This window comes from Podarcis raffonei, chromosome 8, assembly GCF_027172205.1.
Source record: "Podarcis raffonei isolate rPodRaf1 chromosome 8, rPodRaf1.pri, whole genome shotgun sequence".
In the NCBI taxonomy this organism is placed as follows: Eukaryota; Metazoa; Chordata; class Lepidosauria; order Squamata; family Lacertidae; genus Podarcis; species Podarcis raffonei.
In genome coordinates, this window is record NC_070609.1 from 71,073,673 (window position 1) to 71,100,121 (window position 26,449).

The following is a 26,449-nucleotide window of genomic DNA, read 5'->3' on the forward strand; positions in this document are numbered from 1 at the left end:
CTGGAGGTCGCTAACCCACCAAAGTCTGGGAGGATAAGTGCTTTTATTTCTCTCTCTGCCTCCCTGTCTTCCATCCACTATTCCCCTCAAGTGCAGAAGGGCAGGGCTGCCAGGGAAGCCCTTTGGATGCTCAACTTGAAATGGTGCAAAGTGCAATGACCTTTGATTGCTCAGGAGTGTTCTGTTGCACAAGCTTGTTGCAAACAGAACAACATCAAGAGACAGCTGAGCAGAGGACATCCGGAGTCTTTGAGTTCTGACTCTGACCAGCAGCCTCAGCCTGCCGGTTACTTTTTATTGCTAATCCACAGAAATGGGTTCATGTAGCTGTAAGGGACAGGCACAGATGATTGTATCCAACTTACTTTTACTCCCAGTAGACTCATCAAAATTAGTGGACCCAAGTTACTTATGTCTATTAATTCTTAATAGGTCTCTATTCTGAGCAGGACTCTCATGGGTTACAAAGCTTTGGGGAGCTGTATAGCTGAAAGTTTCTCCGAGCAAATGCAGATATCAGTCCCTCGATAAAGCAACTCTCCCCACTCACCAAAGGTGTTGGGGACTGTTCAGCTGAGGCAGTTTGTTCTGCAGTTGTTAAAACTGTCCTTAAATGAAAGGAAAGGATGGTGTGTGTGTGTATATATTTCATATATCTATTAGAAGTTCTACCAAGTAATCAGGGACCGTAATGCATTGAAATTGTTCCACTGCATCTTCCTGGCAGGTATTTAAACAGAGAGAGTGGGATGGCAGCTGACTCGCTCGCAGAGTACATTTCTGTCATATTTTCATTTATGCCGCCCCCATGGACTAGAATATCATCAGGTACCCTCTTTTCTTTTTGTCTCTTCCTGTGGATCCAAGTTTGTTCTCCAGGTACCTCTGTTGCCTTCCAAGATCTGACGAGAACCAGATCTGATCAGTGTTTAAAACGCCCATTTTAAAGCAGAGATGAGCATGCGGCCTTCCAGATGTTGTTGGAATTCAACTCCCATCATCTTGACTGTTGGGCTGTACTGGCTGGGGCTGATGGGTCTCACAGCAGTTGGAGGGCCGATGGTTGCCCCCACCCCCTGTTCACCATCACAGTTGGAAAAACTAGATGACTCCCCCCCCCAACCAGAAGCCTGCCATTCTTAGAATCTCCTTATCCACAACACATCCAACCCACCTTGGTTGAAACATGTATGGGATGCACTTTAAATGTACAGTGTAGATTTGCCCTAAGACTGTGTGAAATTGATTTTCCAGGCTGTCGGCGTGCAAAGAAATTGGGTGCAGAGTTCTGCATCTTGAAAATCTCAGGGATAACTGCTTCCATTCGAAAACACCAGCTGTGTGAGAGTTTCTAGTCCTTGTGACGGTGGAAATAACGCTTGGAAGTAGGTTGGCCAATGTCTACTGAAATTGCATGTGGCAGAATAAGGTGGCCGGAACCTAGAAACTTGCAGCAGAACAAACCCAGCTCAGCCTTGCCTACTCAGACTGGCAGTTGCCTTCTAAGATCTCAGGCTGTGACCTTAACCTTGGGACTTTAGGGGAGAGGCAGGTAAGAAATCTGATTCATAATAATGAACAAGGATGATACTATTTGAGCATATCTATGCATGCACTCTTGACATGTGCTGTATGCGCATGCTCCACTGTGATGTGGCCAATTTTTTTGGTCACATGAAGCTCGTGGTCAGAATCAGGTTCATATTCCTCCTTTAACTTTTATTTTTGTACGTTCACCAAGCAAGGCATTTTGTTTTGATCCTGAAGTGTTGTGCTGGGTGTGAAACCAGCAGAGGGGAGCGTGGGGTTTTTTTTTGGTACTTTTGCGGAAGAAATATAATCATGACTTGTACATAGTGTGTTCATGTAACGTCAATGGTTTTGCTACTCTGCTGGAAAATGTACAGATATTTATACTTGTGTACAGCTCAAATGTTTTTTGGGACTTCGCAACATTCCGTTGGACGTGTTGAAATATGTAAATGCACAAATTCAGACTGTGTGTGTGTGTAGAAGCCAGCCTACTGCACCCAAAGGTAATATTTACATTCATAGCTCCACCCACTTTTGTCTTTGGCCCCACCCACCTCTGGCAGGTGGCCCTTTGGCAGAAAAGGGTTGCCCACTGGGTGCTCTAGGGATGTCCTCGTAAACTGGCCATTGTAGTCAGAGTAGGCCCATTGAAATCAATAGACCTCAGGCTGGTTAATTTTAGTGGGTCTACTCTGATTAGGGCCACACCCATACCACACACCTTCCCCCAAAGAATCCTGGGAACTGCTGTTTCTTAAGGCTGCTGGGAACTGTAGTTCTTGGGGCAGGGAGAAGCCATATACTCAAAATGTGTGTTAGATTTGTGGTATGGATGCGACCTGGGACTTGTTCGCTTGTTTGTTTGTAAGTTGCTTTGGGTTGGGGCTAATAAATAAAAACGTTAGATACAACCCCATGATTTCCCAGCTATTCTGCCGCCAGATGGAAGCCCGCTGTCTGTACTTCTGATCCTTTTGACTGAAGATGGAGGGGGGGGGCTATTCCCTCTGTGGATGATTATGTACTGCGATTCATTTTGATGGCTTCGCGAATGCAAGAGGGTGGGGTAATTATAGGTCAAGAAGGGTTTAACACAAACATGCAGCTGTCTGCCGGTGCTCTCTTAACCTAATTTATTGGGGGCACCTGGTTTTCTCTTAGAAGGATTTGTGGGCAGCATAATTTCTACATCAACGACAAGAATGACGGCAGAGTCAGGAAGCACTTTATTCAAACAGGAGAACCGCAGTAATTTACCAGTGAAATTCCTAGAGGATCAACTGTCCTTTAGCTTTCCAGAAGCTGTAGACAGCTCTTCAAGAGGCTCGACCGACGGATAAGTGCATCACAACATATGCAAGGAATTTAACAGCGTCTCGTAAGCTTGCTTGAGTTGCCATCACAGAAAGCAAATCAGAGAGTTGATGGCTCATGGTGGATAAATCTTTTTTGTTACTCTGAGGAATATGCGATCTTTACACCTAGGAGCTACGTAGCATTTTCAAGTGCCGCTGAACTACAATTCCCACCAGCACCAGCAAGCAGGGAGTTGTAGCACAGCAACAAGTGGAGGGCCAAAGGTTCCCCATCACCTGCTTCTACATCTTATCATTTCATCGCTTTTGTAAGGAAAATCAATATTAACTGCAGCAATAGCAATATTGCAGCTGAATTTATTACCAAGGTGACATTTTGGTTATTCTCCATCTGGTAGCCACTAGATATTTCCACTTCCCAAAGCTGTTGGGACCTCTCCAGACCTAGATGTCCACAGGTGTGTGGGCTTTCTTTGGGTCCCCCCCAATACATTTTACAGACTCTCTTTTCGTAACGCTAGCAAGATAAACAAAACAGCCATTCTAGCTCCCATCTCTTTGACCTGCTAAAACTAAAATATACAGACCAGATGAATTTTGTACTCATCTCCTTTTGGAAGCAGTAATCTGTTGGGGAGGAAGGCCCAGCCTCCCCACACACTGCCCAAACCACACCTGTGGATGGGCTTTGCCGTTTTTAAGATCGGGTGCATTGCTGAAAGTTAGATACACAAAACGACAGGCAGAAAAGAGGAAACCCAACATGGGACAGAACCACTTGGGTTATACCAAAGTCCTTTGCAACGGGTTCCCTGCTAGTGCTTCAGCCTGACCCTCCAGGAATATGTGGTGAGGATCTGAGACTTTTTCTTCACTACACAAGTATAGGTCCCTTCATTGATGACGTTGGCTATGATGCTCATGTGGTCGTCATTCAGAGACAGGTATCCCGGATAGGAGTATTCCAGAAGCTCCTTCTCTTTATACCAGCTGTGTGTGGGAAAAGCAAGAGGGGAAGGTTGATATTCACCAGGTTTTATCCCTTTAACCATGCCCTAGAGTCCTGTGTCCAGTTCTGGGTGCCTCATTTTAAGGAGGATATCGACAAGCTGGAACATGTGCACAAGAGGGTGACTGGAACCAAGGAATGGTTGACTCAGTATAAGTCAGCTTTCTATGTAACCCCTGGTGCTGGTTGTCCCTAATTCAAGGTACAGTGGTGCCTCGCAAGACGAAAATAATCCGTTCCGCGAGTCTCTTCGTCTAGCGGTTTTTTCGTCTTGCGAAGCAACCCTATTAGCGGCTTAGCGCTATTAGCGGTTTAGCAGCTTAGCGGCTATTAAAGGCTTAGCGGCTTAGAAAAAGGGGGGGGAGCGAAAAAAATCGCAAGACTCGCAAGACGTTTTCATCTTGCGAAGCAAGCCCATAGGGAAATTCGTCTTGCCAAGCGCATCGAAAAATGGAAAACCCTTTCATCTAGCGGGTTTTTCGTCTTGCGAGGCATTCGTCTTGCGCGGCCCCACTGTAACCCGCTTTCCTGCATTGCAGCGAGTTGGACTAGATGAGCTTTGGGATTCCTTCCAACTGCACAATTCTAAGGATTCCCAAAGATCACATACAGACACGCATTCCAAACCAAAAAGTTAAAGAGACATGCATGCATGTCTGGCTCACCCCCAAGTGAGATTACTTACTAAACTTTGCCTTTTTTATGAATGATCTTCTGGCCACAGCGGAAGGTAACGTTCCTGCCTTCGGGAACAATCCTCGTTTTCATCCTCGGGGGAAGCGGCGTTGTTATCACCGTTGGGAACGGGAATTCTGCCAGCAGAACAAGGAAGGGAAGGGGGATCAAAACAAAAAGGACATATTGTCATCTTTGAGCTACAGATTTAGGATTACACGATTGTCTTCCTGCTGTTGTCTTACTAATTTTGAAAATCGAGGCATCTTGGGGAAGGGCTGGAGTTCAGTGGTTAGAGCATCAGCCTTGCATGCAGAAGGTCCCGGGTTCAATGCCCAGCAGGGTTGAGAGAGACCCCAATCTGAAAACCTGAAGAGCTGCTGCCAGCCAGTGTAAAGAACACTGGGTTGAAAGGCTCCCCAGGGATCAACCCCCTGCTGCAATGCAGGAATCACATCTTAAGAATCCCTGACGCAACTGCTACTGAGCCAGGTTCAAGGGCCTTGTCTTAACAAAGTCCTGAACAACTCAGGGACCACATGAACCTTTATATTCTGGTTTGATAACCTGCAGGAGCATAGCTGGTCATTCCCCCAATTGGTGATGCTAATTTGAAATCAACACAAATGCAGCCTTTAGTGTCATTGGCCCAGTCATGTGGGAACTCAGCCCATAGAGATTCATCACGCACCTTGTTTTTCAACTTTTAAATGCCTGCTGAAAACTTTTCTATGCCTCCAGGCTTACGCAGGCAATTAACAAACAACAGTTATCCGATATCTGATCTTAAATGTTTTAATGGCTTCACGAGTGGTTGTTGTAAACCACTCGGATTTTTTTAAAAAAATGAGTAAAGGTATATAAATATTCTATTAAAAAAGACATGATCATATTATCATTTATGAATCGCTTCCCGTGAGGCATCCCATCTTCCTAAACTCTCTTGGATGTTGCATTCCAAACACCAGAGAGAGACTCCCAGCTATCAGGAGAATGTAGCCTGTCATTAGCTCCCATTAATAAAATATCAGCCCATTATCCTGGACAGGCCGAGCTATCCGCCTAGCAAAAGAGCATTCTTCCCTTGCGTCTATTGCTTATAAATATATTATATATCCCTTTTAGAAGCAGATATCCTTGAATGCTGGATTCAAAGCAAAGTATATTCATTACCTGAGCAAAAGCCGCAGCTATACGGACAATTTTTCTTCATAAACTTCCTGCGCGTTCTGCAGTAGCCTTTCTGAGACCATGAAGGACATATGAAGATTCGATCTTTACAGCCTGAAGTAGGAAGATTCATTAAAGGTGGCAATAAAAACTTTTCAAAAGCTGATTGAACTTTGTGCACTTTGATTTCAACCGATGTTGGTCCTGTCAACGGAAATGTACCCACGTATTTATTTATCGGAAGCATTTTTTAAATCCTGCTTTTCATCTGAGAAAGGCTATACATGAGTGGCTTACAGATAGCAGTGGTAAGAAAGCCCATGCCTTCAAGCTTATGAAATAGCATAAAAGGAAAAGATATGAGGAGGGACCTGGAAGAAAGCAAGCTCAAGGCACTAGTTACTGGGTAAAGGTTCCTGTAGCAACCAACCAGCATGAAAAACTTTGTAGAGGAGGATTCCAAGGTAACTGATCTTTCAGCCGAGTCTTTAATTTTTCTTTGTTCCAACAGTTGAAAAAGCATGCTTTGGAGCGTGGATGGTTTGAGTGGAAGAAGCATATTTATAAATATACAGTGGTACCTCGGGTTAAGTACTTCATTCTGGAGGTCCGTACTTAACCTGAAACTGTTCTTAACCTGAAGCACCACTTTAGCTAATGGGGCCTCCTCCTGCCACCGCCCCGCCGGAGCACGATTTCTGTTCTCATCCTGATGCAAAGTTCTTAACCCGAGGTACTATTTCTGGGTTAGCGGAGTCTGTAACCTGAAGCGTATGTAACCCGAGGTACCACTGTATGTGAAAACTTGCCAGGTCACCAGAATGTAAGAAGAATCTTGCTGCACAAAGGGTTAAGAGTCATGCATTCATTGCTCCGCCTACTTTTTTCCTCTGGTCCCGCCCACTTCTGGCAGGTGGCCCTAGGAGACAATGCCGGCCCTTGGGGGCTGCAAAAATGCCTCCCACCCCGTTGTGTTTTGCATGCAGCACTGGAGATCCTGACGTTGGCCTACCTCCAGGTTCCCTTCTGACCCTGAGTCTTAAAAGATGCCCAGGTCAAAGGAGAAAGGGGAAGGAAATAAATAAACCTGGCTGCATCAGCAAGGCCAAGCTCATATAATACATTACAATGGTACCTCGGGTTAAGTACTTTTAATTCGTTCTGGAGGTCTGTTCTTAACCTGAAACTGTTCTTAACCTGAGGTACTACTTTAGCTAATGGGGCCTCCTGCTGCTGCTGCGCTGCCAGAGCACGATTTCTGTTCTCATCCTGAAGCAAAGTTCTTAACCCGAGGTACTATTTCTGGGTTAGCGGAGTCTGTAACCTGAAGTGTCTGTAACCCGAGGTACCACTTTATAACAACCCACCCACCACCCAAAAATAGAAAGAAAATCAAGCTCAGCTGGAGCCCGTTTTGGCTTCACAGCTATTGGCACTTGTTATTAGAAGGAGCAAAACGTGCGACTGGGGAGGTGGCACAGGCTTGGCACAGAAAGCAGTCCTTCGACGGCAATGCCAATTCAACCCTTTTTTCAAACTGTAGGAAAACAAGGCTGGTTTCTGATCCCTCCGCTGCCAGAGCTATGTTCTCATCAGGCCGTTTTCTCCTCACCCCACCTCACCCTCCGCTGTAAATATAGCATTTCACAGAATTTCTATGATGGACCAGAAACGTATCATTTTCTCTCCCCAATACTAGTTTTCAGAGGCCCAGCCTCAGGAAATCTGGGGAAGTTGGAGACAGTAACTTCCAAACTGAAGGCGTGCGGTGCGGCCTGCAGGGATAAATGCTGCTTTCAGGAGAGGAGAGAGAGCCACTGATGTAAACACGTTTCTGCAGGGAAGCAGCAAAGAGACAGGCAAGCTGGCACTCAAGAAGGCAGCTTTGTGTAGTGGTTAGAGTGCCAGAATCTAGGTCCCTGGGAGACCTGGGTTCAAATCCCACAACACAGCTGTGAAGATCTCCTTGCAGGGCTAGGGGGCCAGTCCCTGTCTCTCACTCCTGCCTACCTCACAGGGTTGTTTTGAGGATAAAATGGAGGGGGAGCCACATACAGCCTGCCATGTGTGTCGGAATTGTTTAAAAGGTGTTTTCCTAGAGGAATCAGAATTGCAGAGTTGAAAGGGACTCTGATAATCATCTAGTCCATGATTTAGTACTAACTCTGGAAGATCCTATGAACACAGTAACAGAAGTGCTGAAAGAAATTGATCAGTTTGGTCAGTTGGCAGGATTTATTTTGAATAAGAAAAAAACTAAAGCAATTACCAAAAATATAGACCAGGAGACAGTTAATAGATTACAGCAGCAAACTGAGATTGAAGTGGTTAAGAAAGTTAAATATTTAGGAGTATGGTTAACCCCCAGGAGTATTGACTTGTTTCAGAATAATTATATTCCAACATGGAATAAGATCAAAAGGGACTTAGAGATATGGGGAAGAATGAAATTGTCATTTTGGGGGAAAATTGCAACAATAAAAATGAATGTGCTACCGAAGATGTTATTTCTATTTCAGACAGTTCCAGTAATCAAAGGGGCAGCAATCTTTAAAAATTGGCAAAGAGAAATTTAAAGGTATATCTGGCAGGGTAAGAAGCCGAGGATAAAATTTAAGATATTGACAGATGCTAAAGAGGAGGCTTCGCCCTGCCAGACTTGAAATTGTACTATGAAGCATCTTGCCTCTGTTGGTTGAAGGAATGGATGAAACTAGAAGACACGGATGTGTTAGATCTTGAAGGTTTTGACAATAGATTTGGGTGGCATGCGTATTTGTGGTATGACAAGAAACGGGTACATAAAGGATTTGAAAATCACATTATAAGAAGGTCTTTGATTGAAGTGTGGGAAAGATATAAAAATTTGTTGGAACAAAAAACTCCATATTGGTTGTCGCCGCTAGAGGCGATGAGTGTGAAGAAAGTCAATATGACAGGGGGATGGGTGACATATGAGAAGTTAATATGTGAAAGTGAAGGAAAATGGAAAATGAAACCATTTGAAGAAGTTAAGAACTATGTGAATGATTGGCTGCATTTTTTTCAAATTAATGAGATGTTTAGAAAAGATTTAAACCAGAGGGGTTTTGCTGATAAAGAATCAAAATTTCAGACAGAAATATTGAACAATGATTATAAGATTCTAGCAAAAATGTATAAGATATTATTGGAATGGTGCACGAAGGATGAGGAGGTAAAATCAGTTATGATTGATTGGGCCAAAGATATAGGGCATAATATACAAATGGAGGACTGGGAAAGACTTTGGAAAGATGGTCTAAGATTTACTGCATGTACAGTCATAAAAGAAAATGTTATGAAAATGATGTATAGATGGTATGTAACACCTGTGAAGCTAGCAAAAATGTATAAGACAAGTAACAAATGTTGGAAATGTAAGGAAAAAGAAGGTACTTTTTTCATATGTGGTGGGAATGTAAGAAGGTAAAATGTTTTTGGGAGATGATTTATAATGAATTGAAGAAAATGTTGAAATATACATTTGTTAAGAAACCAGAAGCATTCTTACTAGGCATTACAGGTAATGAGATAAATAAGAAAGAAAAGAAGTTACTTTTATATGCAGTGACAGCAGCAAGAATATTGATGGCCCAGAAATGGAAACAAGAGGAGCTACCTACGATAGAAGAATGGAGAACCAAAATGATGGACTATGCAGAACTGGATAGAATGACAGGAAGGATCCGGAACCGACGAGATCAAAGATTTATAGAAGATTGGGGGGAAATTATTCAATATTTGCAAAAACTGAGTTATAATCAGATTATGTTTGTAAGTTTTAAGGAAGCTCTGTGATGGGAAAATGTGAAAATAAGTTTTAAAAAGGAACTGAAGTTAACAGTATTAACAACAATGGGTAGAAATGTGGAAAAAGTAATAAAGTGAAGGAATTGCAGACAGATTGAGGGAAGTCAAAAAAGAGAAGCAAGATGTAATCAAGATGTGTGGAATGTATACCGTATTTTTCGCCCTATAGGACGCACTTTTTCCCCTCCAAAAATGAAGGGGAAATGTGTGTGCGTCCTATGGGGCGAATGCAGGCTTTCGCTGAAGCCTGGAGAGCGAGAGGTGTCGGTGCAAGAGTTCCCCCGGGCACGCAAGGCTTGCAGGCGGCAGCCTGCAGCGCGGAGCATGGGGTGCCCTCCAGAGGACACCCTGTGCTTTGCGCAAGTGTTGGCAAGCCTTGCGCACCCGGGGGATTTCCCCCCGGGCGCGCAAGGCTTGCGGGCGGCAGCCTGCAGCGCAGAGCATGGAGCGCCCTTTGGAGGACGTCCCGTGCTTCGCGTAGGTTTCCACAAGCCTTGCGCGCCCCGGGGAACTCCCCCCGGGCGCGCAAGGCTTGCGGGTGGCAGCCTGGAGCACGGGGCGCCCTTCGGAGGACGTCCCGTGCTTCGCGTAGGTGTCCGCAAGCCTTGCGTGCCCCAGGGAACTCCCCCCGGGCGCGCACGGGCTTGCGGGCGGCAGCACGGGGCACCCTTCGGAGGACGCCCCGTGCTTCGCGCAGGTGTTGGCAAGCCTTGTGCACGGGGGGAACTTCCCCCGGGCGCGCAAGGCTTGCGGGCGGCAGTCTGCAGCGCGGAGCACGGGGCGCCCTTCGGAGGACGGCCCGTGCTTCGCGCAGGTGTCCGCAGCCTGCCACCCGGCGCGTGGGGCGCCCTGAAGCAGAGCGCCCCTCGCGCCGGGCAGACATCGGCCAGCCCCACAAGCTCGGGGGACAGCGGGGAGGGGCAGCGCCGCCATCCCACTGTTCCCCGACCTGGTTTTGGGGGGGAAATAAAGGGGATTTTTTTCCCCTTTATTTCCCCCCCAAAAAAGTAGGTGCGTCCTATGGGACGGAGCGTCCTATGGGACGAAAAATACGGTAATTTTGTTTTTGTATTTGAAAACCAATAAAAATATAATAATAATAAAAAAGATAATCATTTAGTCCATGGGTAGGCAAACTAAGGACCAGGGGCCGGATCCGGCCCAATCGCCTTCTAAATCTGGCCCACGGACAGTCCGGGAATCAGTGTGTTTTTACATGAGTAGAATGTGTGCTTTTATTTAAAATGCATCTCTGGGTTATTTGTGGGGCATAGGAATTTGTTCATTCCCCGCCCCCCCCCAAAATATAGTCCGGCCCCCCACAAGGTCTGAGGGACAGTGGACCGGCCCCATGCTGAAAAAGTTTGCTGACCCCTGATCTAGTCCAACCTCCTGCAATGCAGGAAGTATGCAGTTGTCCCATACAGGATCGAACCTGCAACCTTGGCATTATCAGCACCACGCTCTAATTTTTAAGTGTTAATATTATTTTTTAAAAATTATCACTTGCTGTTTGCCACTCGGGGCTCCTTTTTGGAGAAACGGCAGGATTATAAAGTTAATAAATAAATAAATTATATGTCACCATGAGCTCCTTGGAGAAAGGCAAGATAGAAATCAAATTATTTTTTAAAAATAACATAACATAGCATAACATTTGGCCCCTATAAGCTCATCATCTAGCTCCTTTGCAGCCCCCCACTTCTAAGAGCCCCCTCCCCTGCCTGAACCCAATCCACAAAGGGCTTTTTAACCCCTCCTCCAGGGAGCCACCATTGCCACTGAGCTAGAAGCCAGTCTCCACTCTCACCTCTCAAGCCAATTTGCACATACAGCAACCAACATACTTGCACGAAGGGACAGGGCAGCAGAAGAGCTAACAGTGCTTAACCATGCAATTGCTGGTTGAGTCCTTGCTTTCCCTCCCTGCAGCCAACAATGCTCTCGCTCACCGTAAAGGCGGAAGATCCCCCACATCTCGTCCTGCGAAATGGTGTTTTTCCCAGTCAGGGTGGCATTGATGTGCATCAAGGCATTGGGGTCCAGGGAGTGCATGAGGCCCAAAGCATGGCCGATTTCGTGGGCTGCAACGTGGACCAGGTCTGTAAGCCAAACGCCTGAAGAGAGAGAGGGAGATAGAAAGGTGGACGGAAATAATCAGTCCTTAAATCAATAAGGCAACAGACCAGAGCACCAACCGGATGTATAAAGCCACCTTTCGCTGGATCAGACCATTGGATCCACCTAGCTCAGTACTGTGTAATGTAATCCAATCCAATTTCAACCTGAGATCACAATGATGCTCACACACTGGGGTTCCGAGTTCGGGTTGATGCCACCTTTTCACCGCAAAAAGCAGTCAGGAGAGTCGGATGGAGAGCAAGCCAAGCAAAACCTTTTACAATCTACCAGTTGGGTTTTATCAATCTGATTTGGAGACAAGATGCCTTGTTGGCAAGAAGCAATCTTTAAAATGTCCATTCCCCCCCCCACCCTTGGCCCAAAGTGGAGGAGTTGTGAAATCTGTGGTGATGGCGGTGAACTAATCTATACTGGTAAGTAAGAACGTTATAAATGCGTTATAAACATGTGACACCAGAAGGCTCTGCAGAACAATTTAAAATCATCAGTGTAACATTGCATTGAGAGCTGTATAATAATAATAATAATAATAATAATAATAATAATAATAATAATAATAATTTATTATTTATACCCCGCCCATCTGGCTGGGCCTCCCCAGCCACTCTGGGCGGCTTCCATAAAAACCAAAAATACAGTAAAATATCACACGTTAAAAACTTCCCTGAACAGGGCTGCCTTAAGATGTCTTCTGAATGTCAGGTAGTTGTTTATCTCTTTGACATCTGCTGGAAGGGCGTTCCACAGGGCGGGCGCCACTACCGAGAAGGCCCTCTGCCTGGTTCCCTGTAGCTTTGCTTCTCGCAATGAGGGAACCGCCAGAAGGCCCTCGGCGCTGGACCTCAGCGTCCGGGCAGAATGAAGCGTTTTTACGAATCAGTATAGATCCAGCCGATGTTTACGCACAATAAACCCCAAGGCGATGCAACACCTTTCTATTTTCTCCTAAATACGAAACATGCTTGCAAAGCCATCTCAAGACAGGACGCATGGGAAATCCTTCCCTATCAAGCCAGAATGTGGATAGACGTTCAGAGGTGGAAGCCAGCCATTCACATTTCACAAGGTCTGGCACCTCAGCAAATCTCAGCAAAGATGTGAGAGCCGGCAGTTACCGGTAAGTGCATTCCCCTCCAGTGATTTCACGGCTCTGGGTTTTAATGGAGGGTTTTTACTGGTCAGAACAACCCACCTCATGCTTGGAAACTACAACCCAGGAACTTATGGCCTGAATTTTGTGGGCTGGTTTTGTCTCTTTGCGCCTGGCAAGCAGGGGGTCTCCTATGAGCCTAGCAGTCAACCCTGTCATGGGAAGTTGAACCATAAAACAAAGCAAGCAATAAGGATGAGGGCAAAGGTTAGCCTCACTTTTCCAATAGATAAAACTTAAGGCCACATTCGCGGGTGGCGCTGTGGGTTAAACCACAGAGCCTAGGACTTGCTGATCAGAAGGTCAGCGGTTCGAATCCCCGCGACGGCGTTTCTGTGCGCTGCTCTGGTTCGCCAGAAGCGGCTTAGTCATGGTGGCCACATGACCCGGAAGCTGTATGCCGGCTCCCTTGGCCAATAAAGCGAGATGAGCACTGCAACCCCAGAGCTAATGGTCAGGGGTCCCTTGACCTTTACCTAAGGCCACATTCACACCGTAAGTTTAAAACACTGTGATACTACTTTCAACAGTCATGGCTTCCCCCCAAAGAATTCTGGGAACTGTCATTTGTTAAGGGATGCAGAGAGTTGTGAGGAGAAATCTCCCCTCACAGAACTACAATTCCCAAGGCGGCATAACAGGCAATCTCTCTTCCCAGGGAACTCTGGGAATTGTAGCTCTGGGAAGGGAAGAGGGGCTTCCCAATAGCTCTGAGAACTCTTAGCAATAGCGGTGTGAATTAGGAAAGTTCACCTTTAAATGCAGTCTGACCCATATTTCTCTTCCAGCCCTGTCTCCATCCTGACCTGCTTGCACCAATCTTATGAGGCGGTTAGACTATGTCCAGGCTCTATTGCACGTTCACTCTCATTTGTTTACAGGGCGGTTGCAAACAGTACTGTTTTTCTAGAAAAAGAGGTGCTGGAACTCACCATGAACACCTCTTATAATGGCAATGGCACCCACCTGAGCACTCATCCCAATTTACTTTTACAGTGGTACCTCGGGTTAAGGACTTAATTTGTTCTGGAGGTCCATTCTTAACCTGAAACTGTTCTTAACCTGAGGTACCACTTTAGCTAATGGGGCCTCCCACTGCTGCCGCGCGATTTCTGTTCTCATCCTGAGGTAAAGTTCTTAACCTGAGGTACTATTTCTGGGTTAGCGGAGTCTGTAACCTGAAGCATCTGTAACCCGAGGTACCACTGTACATGTCTCCCCATTAATCATTCACCCACTGCAAATTTTTAACACATATCACTGTAGCTTTCTTAACCGCCAAAGTTGTTTTTTAAAAACAAAAGCAGATTTGCCACGCTATTTGATCTGCGTCAAGTGCGCCAATCTAAAGTCCCATACCCTCCAACATTTCTCTGATGAAAATAGGGACGTCCCAATTCCATAATTATAATTATACCCCACACATCTTACTGGGTTGCCGCAGCACTCTGAGCAAGATATATAAAAACATAATAAAATATTAAACACTTTTTAAAAACTTCCCTATACAGGGCTGCCTTCAGATGACTCAGGGGTCGGATACCCTCCAACATTTCCAATGAAAATAGGGACATCCTAAGGAAAAGCAGGACATTTCAGGATCAAATCAGAAACCAGGACGGCTTTTCTAAATCAGGGACGTCCCTAGAAAATAGGGACACTAGGAGGGCCTGAAGTTCTGGTATGTGTCCAAATTCTCCATCTGGTCACACTGTGAGGACTGTTGTAGGGTTAAAAAATTGGGAGGTTTGAAAAAATAAAGGTGGCTAGGCTGGGGTGGGGACAATTGTTGCAGACACTTCCCGTCCCTATTAAAGACCCATCTGCTTAGCATTTAATGTCAAGCAGAGCCTTTTAAAAGAGCAACCCGGTCCATAATGGAGGCATCTGCTGCCCACAAAATGTCCACGTCTGCAGGAAATCTGGTGATCCAAGTGAACAAAAATGTAAACAGCCCTTCCCCCCTTTTTCATTTCTTTTGGACGAGAAATCAAGGGAAGGAACAAGGCAAAACCTCTCCCCACTGATAGCACAACTGCCTGGATCTATGCTGGGGTGGGAATGGTTTGTGCAACTGTGGTTGCAGCAGCCCCACTGAGTCACCGAAAACTGAATCTGGACCAGCTACCCCTAAATCTGGAACATTCTGTGTGCAGAACTCCTTCATCAGCTCACGTCGCAGACATTTTTCTCCCCCTGATGTCTGGCAAGACAGACGTGGAACCAGAAGGGGGGGGGGAAGCTGTCTAATCTAAGTCAACCCCAACGAAGGTCAACGCATCAGAAAGCTTTGATGCTCCTCATGGGAAGAGTCTGGGCACATCTTAATTGTCTAGCAAACCACTCAAGAGGATTGCAGGCAGCTTTTTGTTTTTAACAGTTCCCATTCCCAGCCAAACAGTGTAAGGAGCCTGACAGGCCTCCCCAAACAAGAATAAAAATAAATCGATATTTTAAAAATATCTGTGCTGAAAAGAAAGTGAGGCTGTGTACCCATTATAGACTTAAAGCATATTCCAATGTCCCCTGCCCCCAAGAATCCTGGGAACGTTAATTTGCCTCTCACAGAGCTACAATTCCCAGCACCCTTAACAAACTACAGTTCCCAGGATCTTTTGCAGGGGGGTGTACTCTGAAGGATTGTAGGCGGCCTCTGAGTGACTGAGAAATCTTGTGACCAGTATATGCATTTATTATGATTGAGTATATTTGCATAATGTACGCGACAAGGCTGAGTTCACACAGTATATTCACAGCATATTCAAAGCACATCCTTTCTCTCAATAACTATGGGCAATGTAGTCCCAGAAACCCCTGATAAAACTGCAGTGTCCAGAATTTTTTTCAGGGAAAGAAAGCATATTTTTCAGGACCAAAGGGACTAGGAACTTGTTTTTATAAAAAATAAAGAAAGAAACCCAGAAAGCACCTGCAAAATCACACACAAGAAGAGCTATGTGTAAATCCCATGAGGAAAGGCAGCAAAATGGCACCAAATGTTACCCACGATGACGTCGGCCTCAAGAATCGAGACACGTGATTCCCTTACCCTTTTTCCAGCTGAATCTCGTGTTGCCCACGATCCAGTATTCATGGTCATCAAAATGGATCTCGCCTGTCTGAGGGAAAAAGGCGTGGGCAAGCTCTCCCGTTGTCCCATCAAAGCAGTGGTGGATACTGGACTCCAAGCAGTCTGTATGGTTTATGGAATAGAAGCCTGGGGAGAAATGAAAATGATGAAATGGGATCACTTACCAGTAATAACGGTGGAAGTCTGCCCTTAGCCCCTGCCTGCCCAACAGTTTAATTTTAAAAAGGAAAAGGGGAAATATTTATTGATTTTTCAAAGTAAATGAAATCCCCCACATCCCACAATGCCCTCTTCCCACTGCACCCTCCAAATGCAGTTTGTTTGTGGGAAAACACTAAGTGATAGCCCGTTGCGTGTGTAACAAAAGAATGTCATAAAGTTATCTTTCTGGGTAATGCCTTGACTTCCTCAGTTAATTTTTCAGCGAGTGCCGAGGTCCATACTTCTTGTTTCTACTGCGATGATTCCAAATGTCCTAGGGTCGTGGAAATATATGTGCAAGGAAGCAAACATCACTGTCCTCACTAAGACGGGGTGAACGGACAAGATGGCTGCCCAATACTGAGGTAGTACACACATCTTAAAATTGTAGAAGCTGGTTTGAGGGAAAGCACATCAAACAGGAGCATTTCTCAAGAAACTACAGGATGGATACGGATTGTGGCTGGTGTCTTGTGCCCTTGGTTTCTAACACTTGCAGTGGGAACCAGAGTAAGCGCTAATGGTCTGAGTCAGACCATTGGTCCATTTGGCTCAGCATCATCCACACGGACCGCCAATGGCTCTCTAGGGTTTGAGACAGGGAGTCTTCCCTGCCATACCTGGAGAATCCCCAAGATAGACCCTGGGACCTTCCTAGTGCAAAAGCACTGAGCTGTGCCCTTTCCCCATATCGAAGTGGTAACTTCAACAAAATGTTGCAGTGCTGTTCTACAAGGTGTGACCGGAAAGTTCAGTGAATGGTTACAGATATCGGACAGCGAGAAGTATTCAAACATACAGTCATCCTCGGAAACCCATGAAATGCTCACAATTGTGTACGGAAATGAAGCTGTAACTTTAAGCATTTAACCATTTCCGTGATGGGCAGCAAACCTTCGAAGATGACCCTCAGTCAGGCAGACCATCGACGAGCAGAACGGCAGCAAATGTCGACAGAGTTTGTGAGTTATTGAGTTTGTCCGTCTGAATGATGGCGGAAGATTTGCATAGTCCACGTGAAATCGTTACTGAAGTTACTGAGTTCTCCCACCCTCCATATTCTTCTGATCTGACCCCACCGGATTTCTTTCTTTTTCCAAAACTGAAATCTGCACTGAAAGGGCACAGATTTTCCAGCGTTTCACACATCCAAGCTGCTGTGACGAGGGAACTGAAAGCAGTACAAAAAGAGGACTTCTCCAGAAGTTCCCAATGGTTCTACGAATGTTGTCAACAGCGCATTGTATCCGAGGGGGCCTACTTTGAAGACCTGTAAGGTTCGAATATTTCTCACTGTCTGATTTCTGTGACCATTCACCGAACTTTCTGGTCACACCTTGTATGTTTCAGCCAACCATGCCCTCTACTAGGGCACTCCATTCCATTTTCCTTGTCCTCCCTCCATCCCGACACAAAGCATTCTGTAACCAATGAGCATGTTCAGTCCTCAGCGGGGTTGCTGTGGATTTTCACCCCCCCCATCACTCTTTCAGAGTTTTCTTCTGAAACCAGCACTATATGCGGTAAAAGGTAAAGGGACCCCTGACCATTAGGTCCAGTCGTGGCCGACTCTGGGGTTGCGGCGCTCATCTCACTTTATTGGCCGAGGGAGCTGGCGTACAGCTTCTAGGTCATGTGGCCAGCATGACTAAGCTGCTTCTGGCGAACCAGAGCAGCGCACGGAAACGCCATTTACCTTCCCGCCGGAGCGGTACCTATTTATCTACTTGCACTTTTTGGGGTGCTTTTGAACTGCTAGGTTGGCAGGAGCAGGGACTGAGCAACAGGAGCTCACCCCGTTGCCGGGATTTGAACCGCCGACCTTCTGATCGGCAAGTCCTAGGCTCTGTGGTTTAACCCACAACGCCACCCGCGCCCCTACTATAAGAGGAACCCCTACCAATTTTTAGGTCACTGGCTGCCCTTGGTGGCACCTCTCGGAAGCTGAAGGGGGAGACTTCGCTCCACATGCGGAAAGCAGCAGACAGGCCCTTCCTTGTCTGGCTCTCGTTGATGATGTTCCTAGGAAAAGACAGGATCCTGGAAGGAAATGGAATTGGAACGAAAATAAGAGGCAGCTTTGGAACTGTTTGAGCTAATAGAGACCAGAGGGATCGCGACCAGAAATGGCTGCTCAGCCCCACCCAGACTTAGAAGATCACATAGTATCACATACAGAGAGAGATGGAGGTTGGGAATTATAGGGAAAGAACTACCCAAACTGTATAGAAATCTATTCATGTATGCGATGACAGCGGAAAGAATGTTACTTGCCCAAAAATGGAAAGAAGAAGAAGGTCATCCCAATGAAAGAAGAATGGATAACACAAACTTACGGAATATGCAGAAATGGTGAAACTTACCGGAAAAATAAAAAATCAAGATAACAAACTTTTAAATAAAAGAATGGAAATGGTTTATTGGATGTTTGCAAATAAACTGTAAACAGATAAGGACACAGGCAGGGTTATTGTAATAACCTGCAGTTTTATAAGAATGTATATTTAAATAGATGAATAAATGAGTAAGTTAATTTGGAATATGCAGAAAATATAAAAAAATAAATTTAAGGAACCACAGAAAGAGGGGGAAGGAAGTCGAGTTTCGAAATGTTAAAATGACTGTAAAATGTATAAAATTGAAAATCATAACTAAAAATTATATTAAAAAACAGAGAGAGATGGGGGGGCCCTCACAGATCCCTGCAAAGGGTGCCAGGTTAAATCCCAACACCTCCTGTTTGAAACATTGACTTGCAGCCTAGACCAGGGCTGGGAAACCCTGGCCCTCCAAGTCTTCAGAACTGCAGTCAGCCATGCCCCTTTCCAGCACACTCTATTCCATTTCCCCTCCCACTAGGCTTCCTTGTCCGCCAGCCTTCCAAATGGAAAGTCTGCACTGCCTGTGTGGATGGAAGACAGAGCCCTCCCCTTTATCATTTCCACACCTTCCCAGAAACCAGTATTCAAACCAGGAAAGGGGAGAGAAATTTACATTGCAACATATTTCCCCCAAACAATCCCTAATTTGCACTTCCTCCAGTGTTAGCCAAATCAAAATGCGGTTATACTTTGAAATTCCCATGCCTCTGACGCAGTTTGCCGAGCCCCACAAAAGGTACAAAAATATGAGTATTTGAGGTATGCAGAAGAATGCATATGCATTTGTAAAAACAACGGGCGTAGATGTAATTTAACAGAGAAAATCCATTGCAAAAATTAAGTATTTGACCCCACCCCCAAAACTATTAGTATTTCTACAAATCCTGGCCTTACTTGTAGGTGAGATTGAAGTGGTCCCACTTCAGGTGACCTGGCGTGAGCGTGTAGCGTTTCTTCCGGCTATGGGGATGGGGTGGGAATTTGCCATCTCGGAGAGCAGGGGGAATTCCAGGAGGAAAACCGTGAAGAGCAGGATCTGCCTTAAAAAAGCCAAGCCAAGCAGGTCAGGAGGAGAGCTCAGCACGTCAGCTCTGCACCAAAGCCTCTGGGTTGGGTCCCCGTTACGTGAGAGGCAGCGTGGTGTAGCGGTTAGAGTGATGGACCCAACTCAGCCATGATTCACACTGGGAAGACTGTGGGTAGGAATGTCACAGAGTTCGGATGAAAACTGAAACAGAAAAATTGTTCCGTGGCCAGAAAGGAAATCAATCCAGCAAATACAATCAGAATCCGCTGTTTTTGCTGGGTCTGCAAACAATATGTTGTTCCATCTGCAAACAATATGTAATTTATTACTCACCCCCTCACGGCCCAATTTGCAATGTCCATCCTTTGCATTGAATGAATGGGGGTGGAATAACATCATTTACACTATTAATTATGGAAGCCATGTGATTTTGCCACAGTGGACAGTGAGACTAATAACCTGGCTTTTGGTGGAAGATGAACTGAATGGAAACCGTGAGGCCTGTGATGAACACAGAGTTGAAAAGGAAAACAAAGCCTTCTTACTTCCACATCCGAGGGCCCGCCACTGTCTCTCACCCTACTCTACCTCACAAGATTGTTGTGAGGATAAAATGGAGGGAGAACCATGTACACATGCCCTGCCATGGATATAACAATAGAAAGGACATTCAATTGGGAGGCTAAAAGAAGACTATAAGGGACGCCTCTTTCTTTTATGAAAAAGCTAATGTCGCCATTCTGCCACTAGGTGACAGTCTAGAGAACAAGGCGGTTTGAGGGCAAAACTAACTCCGACCAGCATTTCATTTTTGTAAACTGACCCCAATCTGAAACCCGGGAGAGCTGCTGCCGGTCAGTGTAGCTAGGCAGTGGCGTAGCGTGGGGGGTGCAGGGGGGGCCAGCCGCACCAGGCGCAACATCTGGGGGTTAGGGTTAGGGGGCGCAAATCCACGGGTTAGGGGGCGCAAATCCACGGGTTAGGGGGCACATTACTTGTCTTGCCCCGGGTGCTGACAACCCACGCTACGCCACTGTAGCTAGGTGGACCAACGGCTTGCTACAAAGCCAGCTTCTTGTATTCCTCTCTTCTGCAGGGCAAAGGGAATCCTGAATGTTAAACTAGCATGAGAAATGGGCTCTGGATCTCAACAGGGAAAGAAACAAGGAACTGCCAGATCTTGCCTTGGATTCCCCCCTAGCTCTTGTCAGGAATGGTTGGTCTTGGAGCTGAGGCCAAGCTGGCTTAGTTGAGATGTTGGACTCACAAGACCTTTCACTAGGTGTGCAGCTCTTGGTCTGAACAGCCCTGATGAGCTGCACACAGTGGAGGATGGTCCATTAGGGAAAAAGGGGCACTGCCCCACCAACCTCATTCTGCCTGCCTTTTTTATTACACCAAGTCCAGGGGGTGGCCCTGCCTGCCAACGTCCTCCTCCTCTTTAGTCTCAGGGACAAAACTTGTAGGCTCTGCCCCTCACTGGCTCTGGCGCCACCTGCTGTTGGGCTCCCTGCCTTCTGCCCCATCAGCCTCTTCTGCCACATGATGCCAACCAACTCCCAGCCTCACATGTTTTTTTGCAGGAAAGGTCTGTGAGCCAGGGAAAGAGCTGGCTGGTTCCTTAAAGTGAAGGCAGCCAAGCACAAATGGGCTTTTTTTAGGGCTGCCAGCTCTCTGGTTGCAGCCTCAGAGACTCTTGTGTTTCAGGGTCCTTTTTTCAGGAGCCTGGAGCTGGAAATATTAAGCATCAAGGCTGTCAGCCTGTCTCTAAATAAGGTAAAGGTAAAGGGACCCCTGACCATTAGATCCAGTTGTGGCCGACTCTGGAGTTGTGGCACTCATCTCGCTTTATTGGCTGAGGGAGCCGGCATACAGCTTCTGGGTCATGTGGCCAGCATGACTAAGCCGCTTCTGGCGAACCAGAGCAGCGCATGGAAACGCCATTTACCTTCCCACCAGAGCGGTACCTATTTATCTACTTGCACTTTGACGTGCTTTCGAACTGCTAGGTTGGCAGCAGCAGGGACCGAGCAATGGGAGCTCACCCTGTTGCGGGGATTCGAACCGCCGACCTTCTGATCGGCAACTCCTAGGCTCTGTGGTTTAACCCACAGCGCCATGCGCATCCCTTGTCTCTAAATACCAGGCTTGCAATCCAGGGGTGGTTGGTGCCCACTGGAGGCTGGTAGGTTGAAGGTAGGGAGGCCAACACTAGGTGGCGCCAGAGCAACTACTGGCTGAGCCAACTAAGTCTATGTTTGTCCCCAGCCTCTTCCTCCCTGTTGAGTTGTACAAGGGGCAAGACCAAGGGGGAGGAAGCTGGCAGCCAGGGGCACCCCCTGGATTGGATGGAAGTAAATATCAGTCAGGAGCTGCCCCAGGGCAGGCTGAGGTTGGTGGGGCAGTGCTGCATTTACCCTAATAGACCAGCCTCCACTGTTCAATTCCCCACTTGGCTACAAAGCCCACTGGGTGATCTTGGGCCAGTTGCTCCTTCTCAGCCCTGCCCTGCTCTACCTTGCAGGGTTGGTGTCAGGCAAAAATGGAGGGTGGGGAAGTGAGAGCAAGCTATCTTGAGCTCCTTGTCTGTTTGCCTCCTTTGTGTAGTTCTAATAAACCGTCACGATTAGCAACGTGTTGCAGCTGGGGTTGGACTAGATGATCCTTCGGTTCCCCTCCCAATTCTGCACTCTCTTCACAAAAGCAGGCGGCTCTGAAACGTCCTATCCCTTGCGGAAGTGAGGAAGGGGAAATGCCGTATTGAAACAAGACGCTTCTCTAGCTTAGGATCTGTCCTGAAACTTATATAGGGCACACAGACATGTGCTTTTCCAATGCCTCTGTAAGTAGGTCAAAGTCTGATCTCACGCCCAAATCTTTAGGAAAGAAAGAAAGAAAGAAAGAAAGAAAGAAAGAAAGAAAGGAGTGTGTGAAACTTCCATTTTTGGTCCCTTCCCCACAAAAAAAAGGATCTTGCAGAGATGGAAAAGCTTCTGAAAAAGGAAGCCAAAAGGATCAAGGGGTGGACACACACACACACACACACACACACACACACACACCATGAGGAAAGGTTGCAGCATTTGGACTTTGGGACAAGGAGAGGTGGGCAAGATAGAGGGGCAGGATAGAGGTGTATAAAAATGTTGCAAAGTATGGTGAAAGTGGTTTAGGAGAGGCTTCTCCATTCCTTCTTCCATAATACTAGATTTTTGGGCCATCCCAAGGAGCTGGGTGTTAAAAGATTGAGGACAGACAAAAAGCAAGGACTTCTTAACACAATGTACCTTTAAACTGTGGAATTTTTGATAGTCATCAGTCTGGAAGGCTTTAAAAGATTAGTCTAATTAATTCACGGAGGGTAATTGTCTGGGGAAACTGAGGTTCAACCCATCACCCAGCCCTGGAAGCTCAATTGGCAATCTTGGGCCAGCTGCTGTCTGTCGACGTAACCTACCTTGCAAGGTATTTGGAACCATCAAAAAATTGAGAGGTGTGTGTAGTAATAAAATCGGTGGGCCTTACTTCTACTTATGCATGCACTGTTAACCCCACCAGAAGCTTTTTCTGCCATGCCAGGAATCTAAAAATGAAATATGAAGAGGCAATACTTGAAATCTTTGCTGTCTTTTCTGCTCAGTGGACAGGGATGCAGGACCCGAGTTCAAATCTTTGACCTCCTTGCAAAAAAACAAACAAACCCACAATACCATGAGATATAATGTAACAGATGAGCAAATATTTAAGTTCCCATTCCATAGAATATGACCACACAGCAAAGAAAAATAAATGGTGAAGTACAACAGACCTGAGTTCAAATCCCTGTCCAGTGGGGCACTCTTGGGTCAGTCACAATCTCTCCGTCTAACCTACCCCACAGGGGTGTCGTTAGGATGAAACAACCGCCTTGAGCTAATTTGGGGTGGGGTGGAAGGCAGGGTATTAAAACAGCACACAATATTTGGAAGAAAACGGGCTGCATCTTACCTCAGTCTTTCTTGCTTTCGCCTCAAGCAAACCTTCCCGGGCAGCCAGTAGACCCAGGAGCGGAATAATGCATAAGAAACTCAAGATGCAAGGCCATTTAGGGCTTCTCTGCTTCTCCGTTGGTAGAAAGCCATGAGAAAAGCCGGCAGAAAACTTTTCCATATGCTCCATGCCTGGCTTTAATTTAAAAAACAACAATGCAACACAGCAGGAAGGAAGAAAGAGAGAAATCAATGCACACAGTGTCTGCAGCAGTGGCAAACTTTGCTGGAAATTGACAAAGCTATTTGGAGGGGAGTGTTGAGTGGGGGGCAGGAGGGAAGAGAGGAGTAGACTTTACATTAAACTTTGGTTTGATGAGCCAAGTGGATTTTCTTTTTTTTATAAAAAATAAAAGCAGCCCCTGCCAAGCCGTTTCATATTACTCTGTGATTTTCTGTTAACAGAGGAGGGAGAAAGGGGGGGGCACCACTGGACAGCCCAACAGCTGTGCTCAGGGAAGCGAGAGAGAGAAAGAGAGAGAGAGAGGCAGCTCAGCCAGCTGTGTCTCAGCAGCTGGAGCAGGGAGGCGATTTATGCAATGACACCCTGCTCCAAAAAAGGGGGGGGGGAGTATAGGAGGGGAGGAGAAAATGGTGGGATGGAAAGCAGAAGCAGAATCCAGATTCAGAAGTTTCCTTTTGGAATATTTCATCGGGGGGGATGTTCCATGTTAGGAAATGTGTTGTTCATTGACCGGCATCTTCTAGGAAGGCAGGGTGGGCAGAGACCAGTAGGAGCATCAGTTTCATCTGGTTGCTCTGCTTTCACAAGCTGGTAAACAACACTGGATCAAAGAAAGAAAACAAGGAGATCCAGGGCGATGCCAGCAACCGCTGCTATACTTACTATTCTTATTATATAGAAGCCTCATGCCTAGTGTGACTCGGGAGTTCTAAGAAACAGAACAAAAACAGTGGAGTTTTGCTTAAAATCGGTGGGATTTGGAAAGGTTCAATCCGCCATCTTGATTCAAAATGGCGCCCAGTTAAGAACTCAAAAAGATCCTGCCGGATCAGGCCAGTGGCTCATCTCATTCAGATACCTGTTCTCACAGTGGCTGACAAGATGCTTGTGGCAAAGCAGCAAGCAGGATTTGAGGATTTTCCCCTCCTGGGGTTTCCATCAACTGGTATTCAGAAGCATTGCAGCCACCAGCTGAAGAGGCAGAACGTAAACATCATGTCTAGTAGCCATCGACAGCCCTCTCTTCCAAACGTAGCAGAAAACCAGCTCCATGATCTCAAGAAGCATCACGCAAAATTTGGATAAAACCAATGTGGTTGTAAAAGGTTGGGTCCGCCATCTTGTTTCAAAATGGCTTCCCATTGTTTCTAAACATCGGTGGTAACTGGCTCCTCGATCTCAGGAGCATCTTGCAAAATGTGGTTCACCTTAGGTAAAGGGACCCCTGACCATTAGGTCCAGTCGTGGCCGACTCTGGCGTTGCGGCGCTCATCTCGCTTCACCTTAAGAGGTGTCCAAATGCACAGAAATTGAACAACCGTCCAAAATACGGATGCCGATTTTGATCTCTTCGATTTCAGCCCCACCTTTTACCAGAAGGTCCCGGTGGGGGTTACGCAACAAGGTGACAATGCAAAGTTAAAAATCCGCAAAGCAAAGTAGAAATATGGAGAACCGAAAGCAAATAATTTTGGGGTGGTGCCAAGTGACAGTGTGGTATAGTGGTTAGAATGTCCAAATGAGGACCAGGGAGAGCTGAGTTCAGATATTTGCTCAGCCAGGAGGTTCAGGGCTAGCCAGTCTGTTGCTTGAAGCAAAGTTCAAGATGGCACTCCCCCACACACAAAAATGCATGCATATAAAGCAAAGTGGACAGGGAGAGGAAACTTATGTCAGTCTTAGCAAGGAGACAGTGTCCTCCACTGCTGCAGCATAGGTATGGGGGGGGGGCAGGTGAGGCCAGGGGGTGTACATAGCTCTGTCATCTGACAGAAGGGAACTCCAGAGGAACAGTTTGGTGGAAGCAGGGCGGCCACCGCTGCTGAGTAGCACCTACAACTTGACTGCAGTTGCCTCTACCTAATGGTTGGGTTTGCCTTGACGAAGCTCCACGGGCGACTCTAGGCCAGTGGCCATCTCACAGCCTTGCCTACCTCACAGGGGCGTTGTGAGCCCAAGAAACAGCGGGGAGCGAGATTTGTGCACTGCCCTGAGCTGCTGGGAGCAAGCTCTTGGTTTGAGGACAACAACCAAACTCATTTAACTTCCAGCTGATGCCCTGGAAGAGCAGAGTGTAGCTCTGAGACCTGGTGGGTATTGCAAATGGTGCCTCCAAGCTGCTTGCAGGGAGAGGCTGGAAAAAAGGGGGGCTGGGGCATAGGAAGCTGCTCTCTGCCATTGTCAGACTGCTGGGTCTATCCAGCTCTGTGCTGTCTGCACTGACTGGCAGTAGCTGTCCAGGATTTCAGATAGGACTCTCCCAGCCTGGCCAGGGAATGCTTGTAGCTCAGTGCCAGAGCGTTTGCCTTGCACCCAGAAGGTCCCAGGTTTGATCCCTGGCATCACCAGGTAGGGGTGGGAGAGAGCCCTGCCTGAAACCCTGGAGAGCTGCTGCCAGCCAGTGCAGGAAGTACAGAGCAAGATGGCTTGACCCGTTATAAGGCAAGCTTCTTGTATACCTGCAGATGGCAGAGATTGAACCTGGGACCTTCTGCGTGTAAGGCTCTACTCGCTGATCTGCCTCCCTTTCAGTGATGAGCCCTAAACTGGTGCCACCCCAGAGCAGGGTAAAAATAAAAAAAGAGGATTATAGGAAGCAATGAGGAGATATAAGAAACCATTACCCAGTTCTCTCCCTTGGAGCCTCCTTCAATCTGAGACAGGCAGAAAAGGCTGCAGTTTCCCTGGAGCAAGGGAAATGGCTTGCTATC

General features: G+C 46.6%; 2 protein-coding genes across 2 annotated transcripts in view; one reads left to right on the forward strand and one right to left on the reverse strand.

The window, feature by feature from the left end:
- The window catches only part of LOC128419708 (cyclin-dependent kinase 11B-like), a 33,569-nt gene extending 31,125 nt beyond the window's left edge, over window positions 1-2,444 (forward strand). Inside the window, exon 21 of the transcript XR_008331904.1 lies at window positions 728-2,444. The gene's annotated coding sequence lies outside the window, so the exon portion shown is untranslated. The remainder of the gene's footprint in view (window positions 1-727) is intronic.
- Window positions 2,445-2,736: 292 nt separating this feature from the next.
- Window positions 2,737-26,262, reverse strand: MMP23B (matrix metallopeptidase 23B). Its single transcript, XM_053400724.1, has 9 exons — window positions 25,022-26,262; window positions 23,514-24,946; window positions 19,394-19,539; window positions 18,019-18,158; window positions 15,876-16,043; window positions 11,487-11,651; window positions 5,707-5,817; window positions 4,544-4,670; window positions 2,737-3,839 (listed from the first exon to the last, which is right to left on the reverse strand). The coding sequence occupies exons 2-9, from the start codon at window positions 23,682-23,684 to the stop codon at window positions 3,665-3,667; spliced, it is 1,203 nt and encodes a 400-aa protein (XP_053256699.1). The 5' UTR covers window positions 23,685-24,946; window positions 25,022-26,262; the 3' UTR covers window positions 2,737-3,664.
- Window positions 26,263-26,449: the final 187 nt, after the last annotated feature.

Coding starts and splice junctions, on each gene's coding strand:
- MMP23B (XM_053400724.1), bottom strand. CDS start 23,684: ATGGAGCATATGGAAAAGTTTTCTGCCGGCTTTTCTCATGGCTTTCTA. Junction 11,652..15,875: donor GAGATTCAGCTGGAAAAAGG/GTAAGGGAATCA, acceptor CTCTCTCTTCAG/GCGTTTGGCTTACAGACCTG. Junction 5,818..11,486: donor GGGGATCTTCCGCCTTTACG/GTGAGCGAGAGC, acceptor TTCCTACTTCAG/GCTGTAAAGATCGAATCTTC.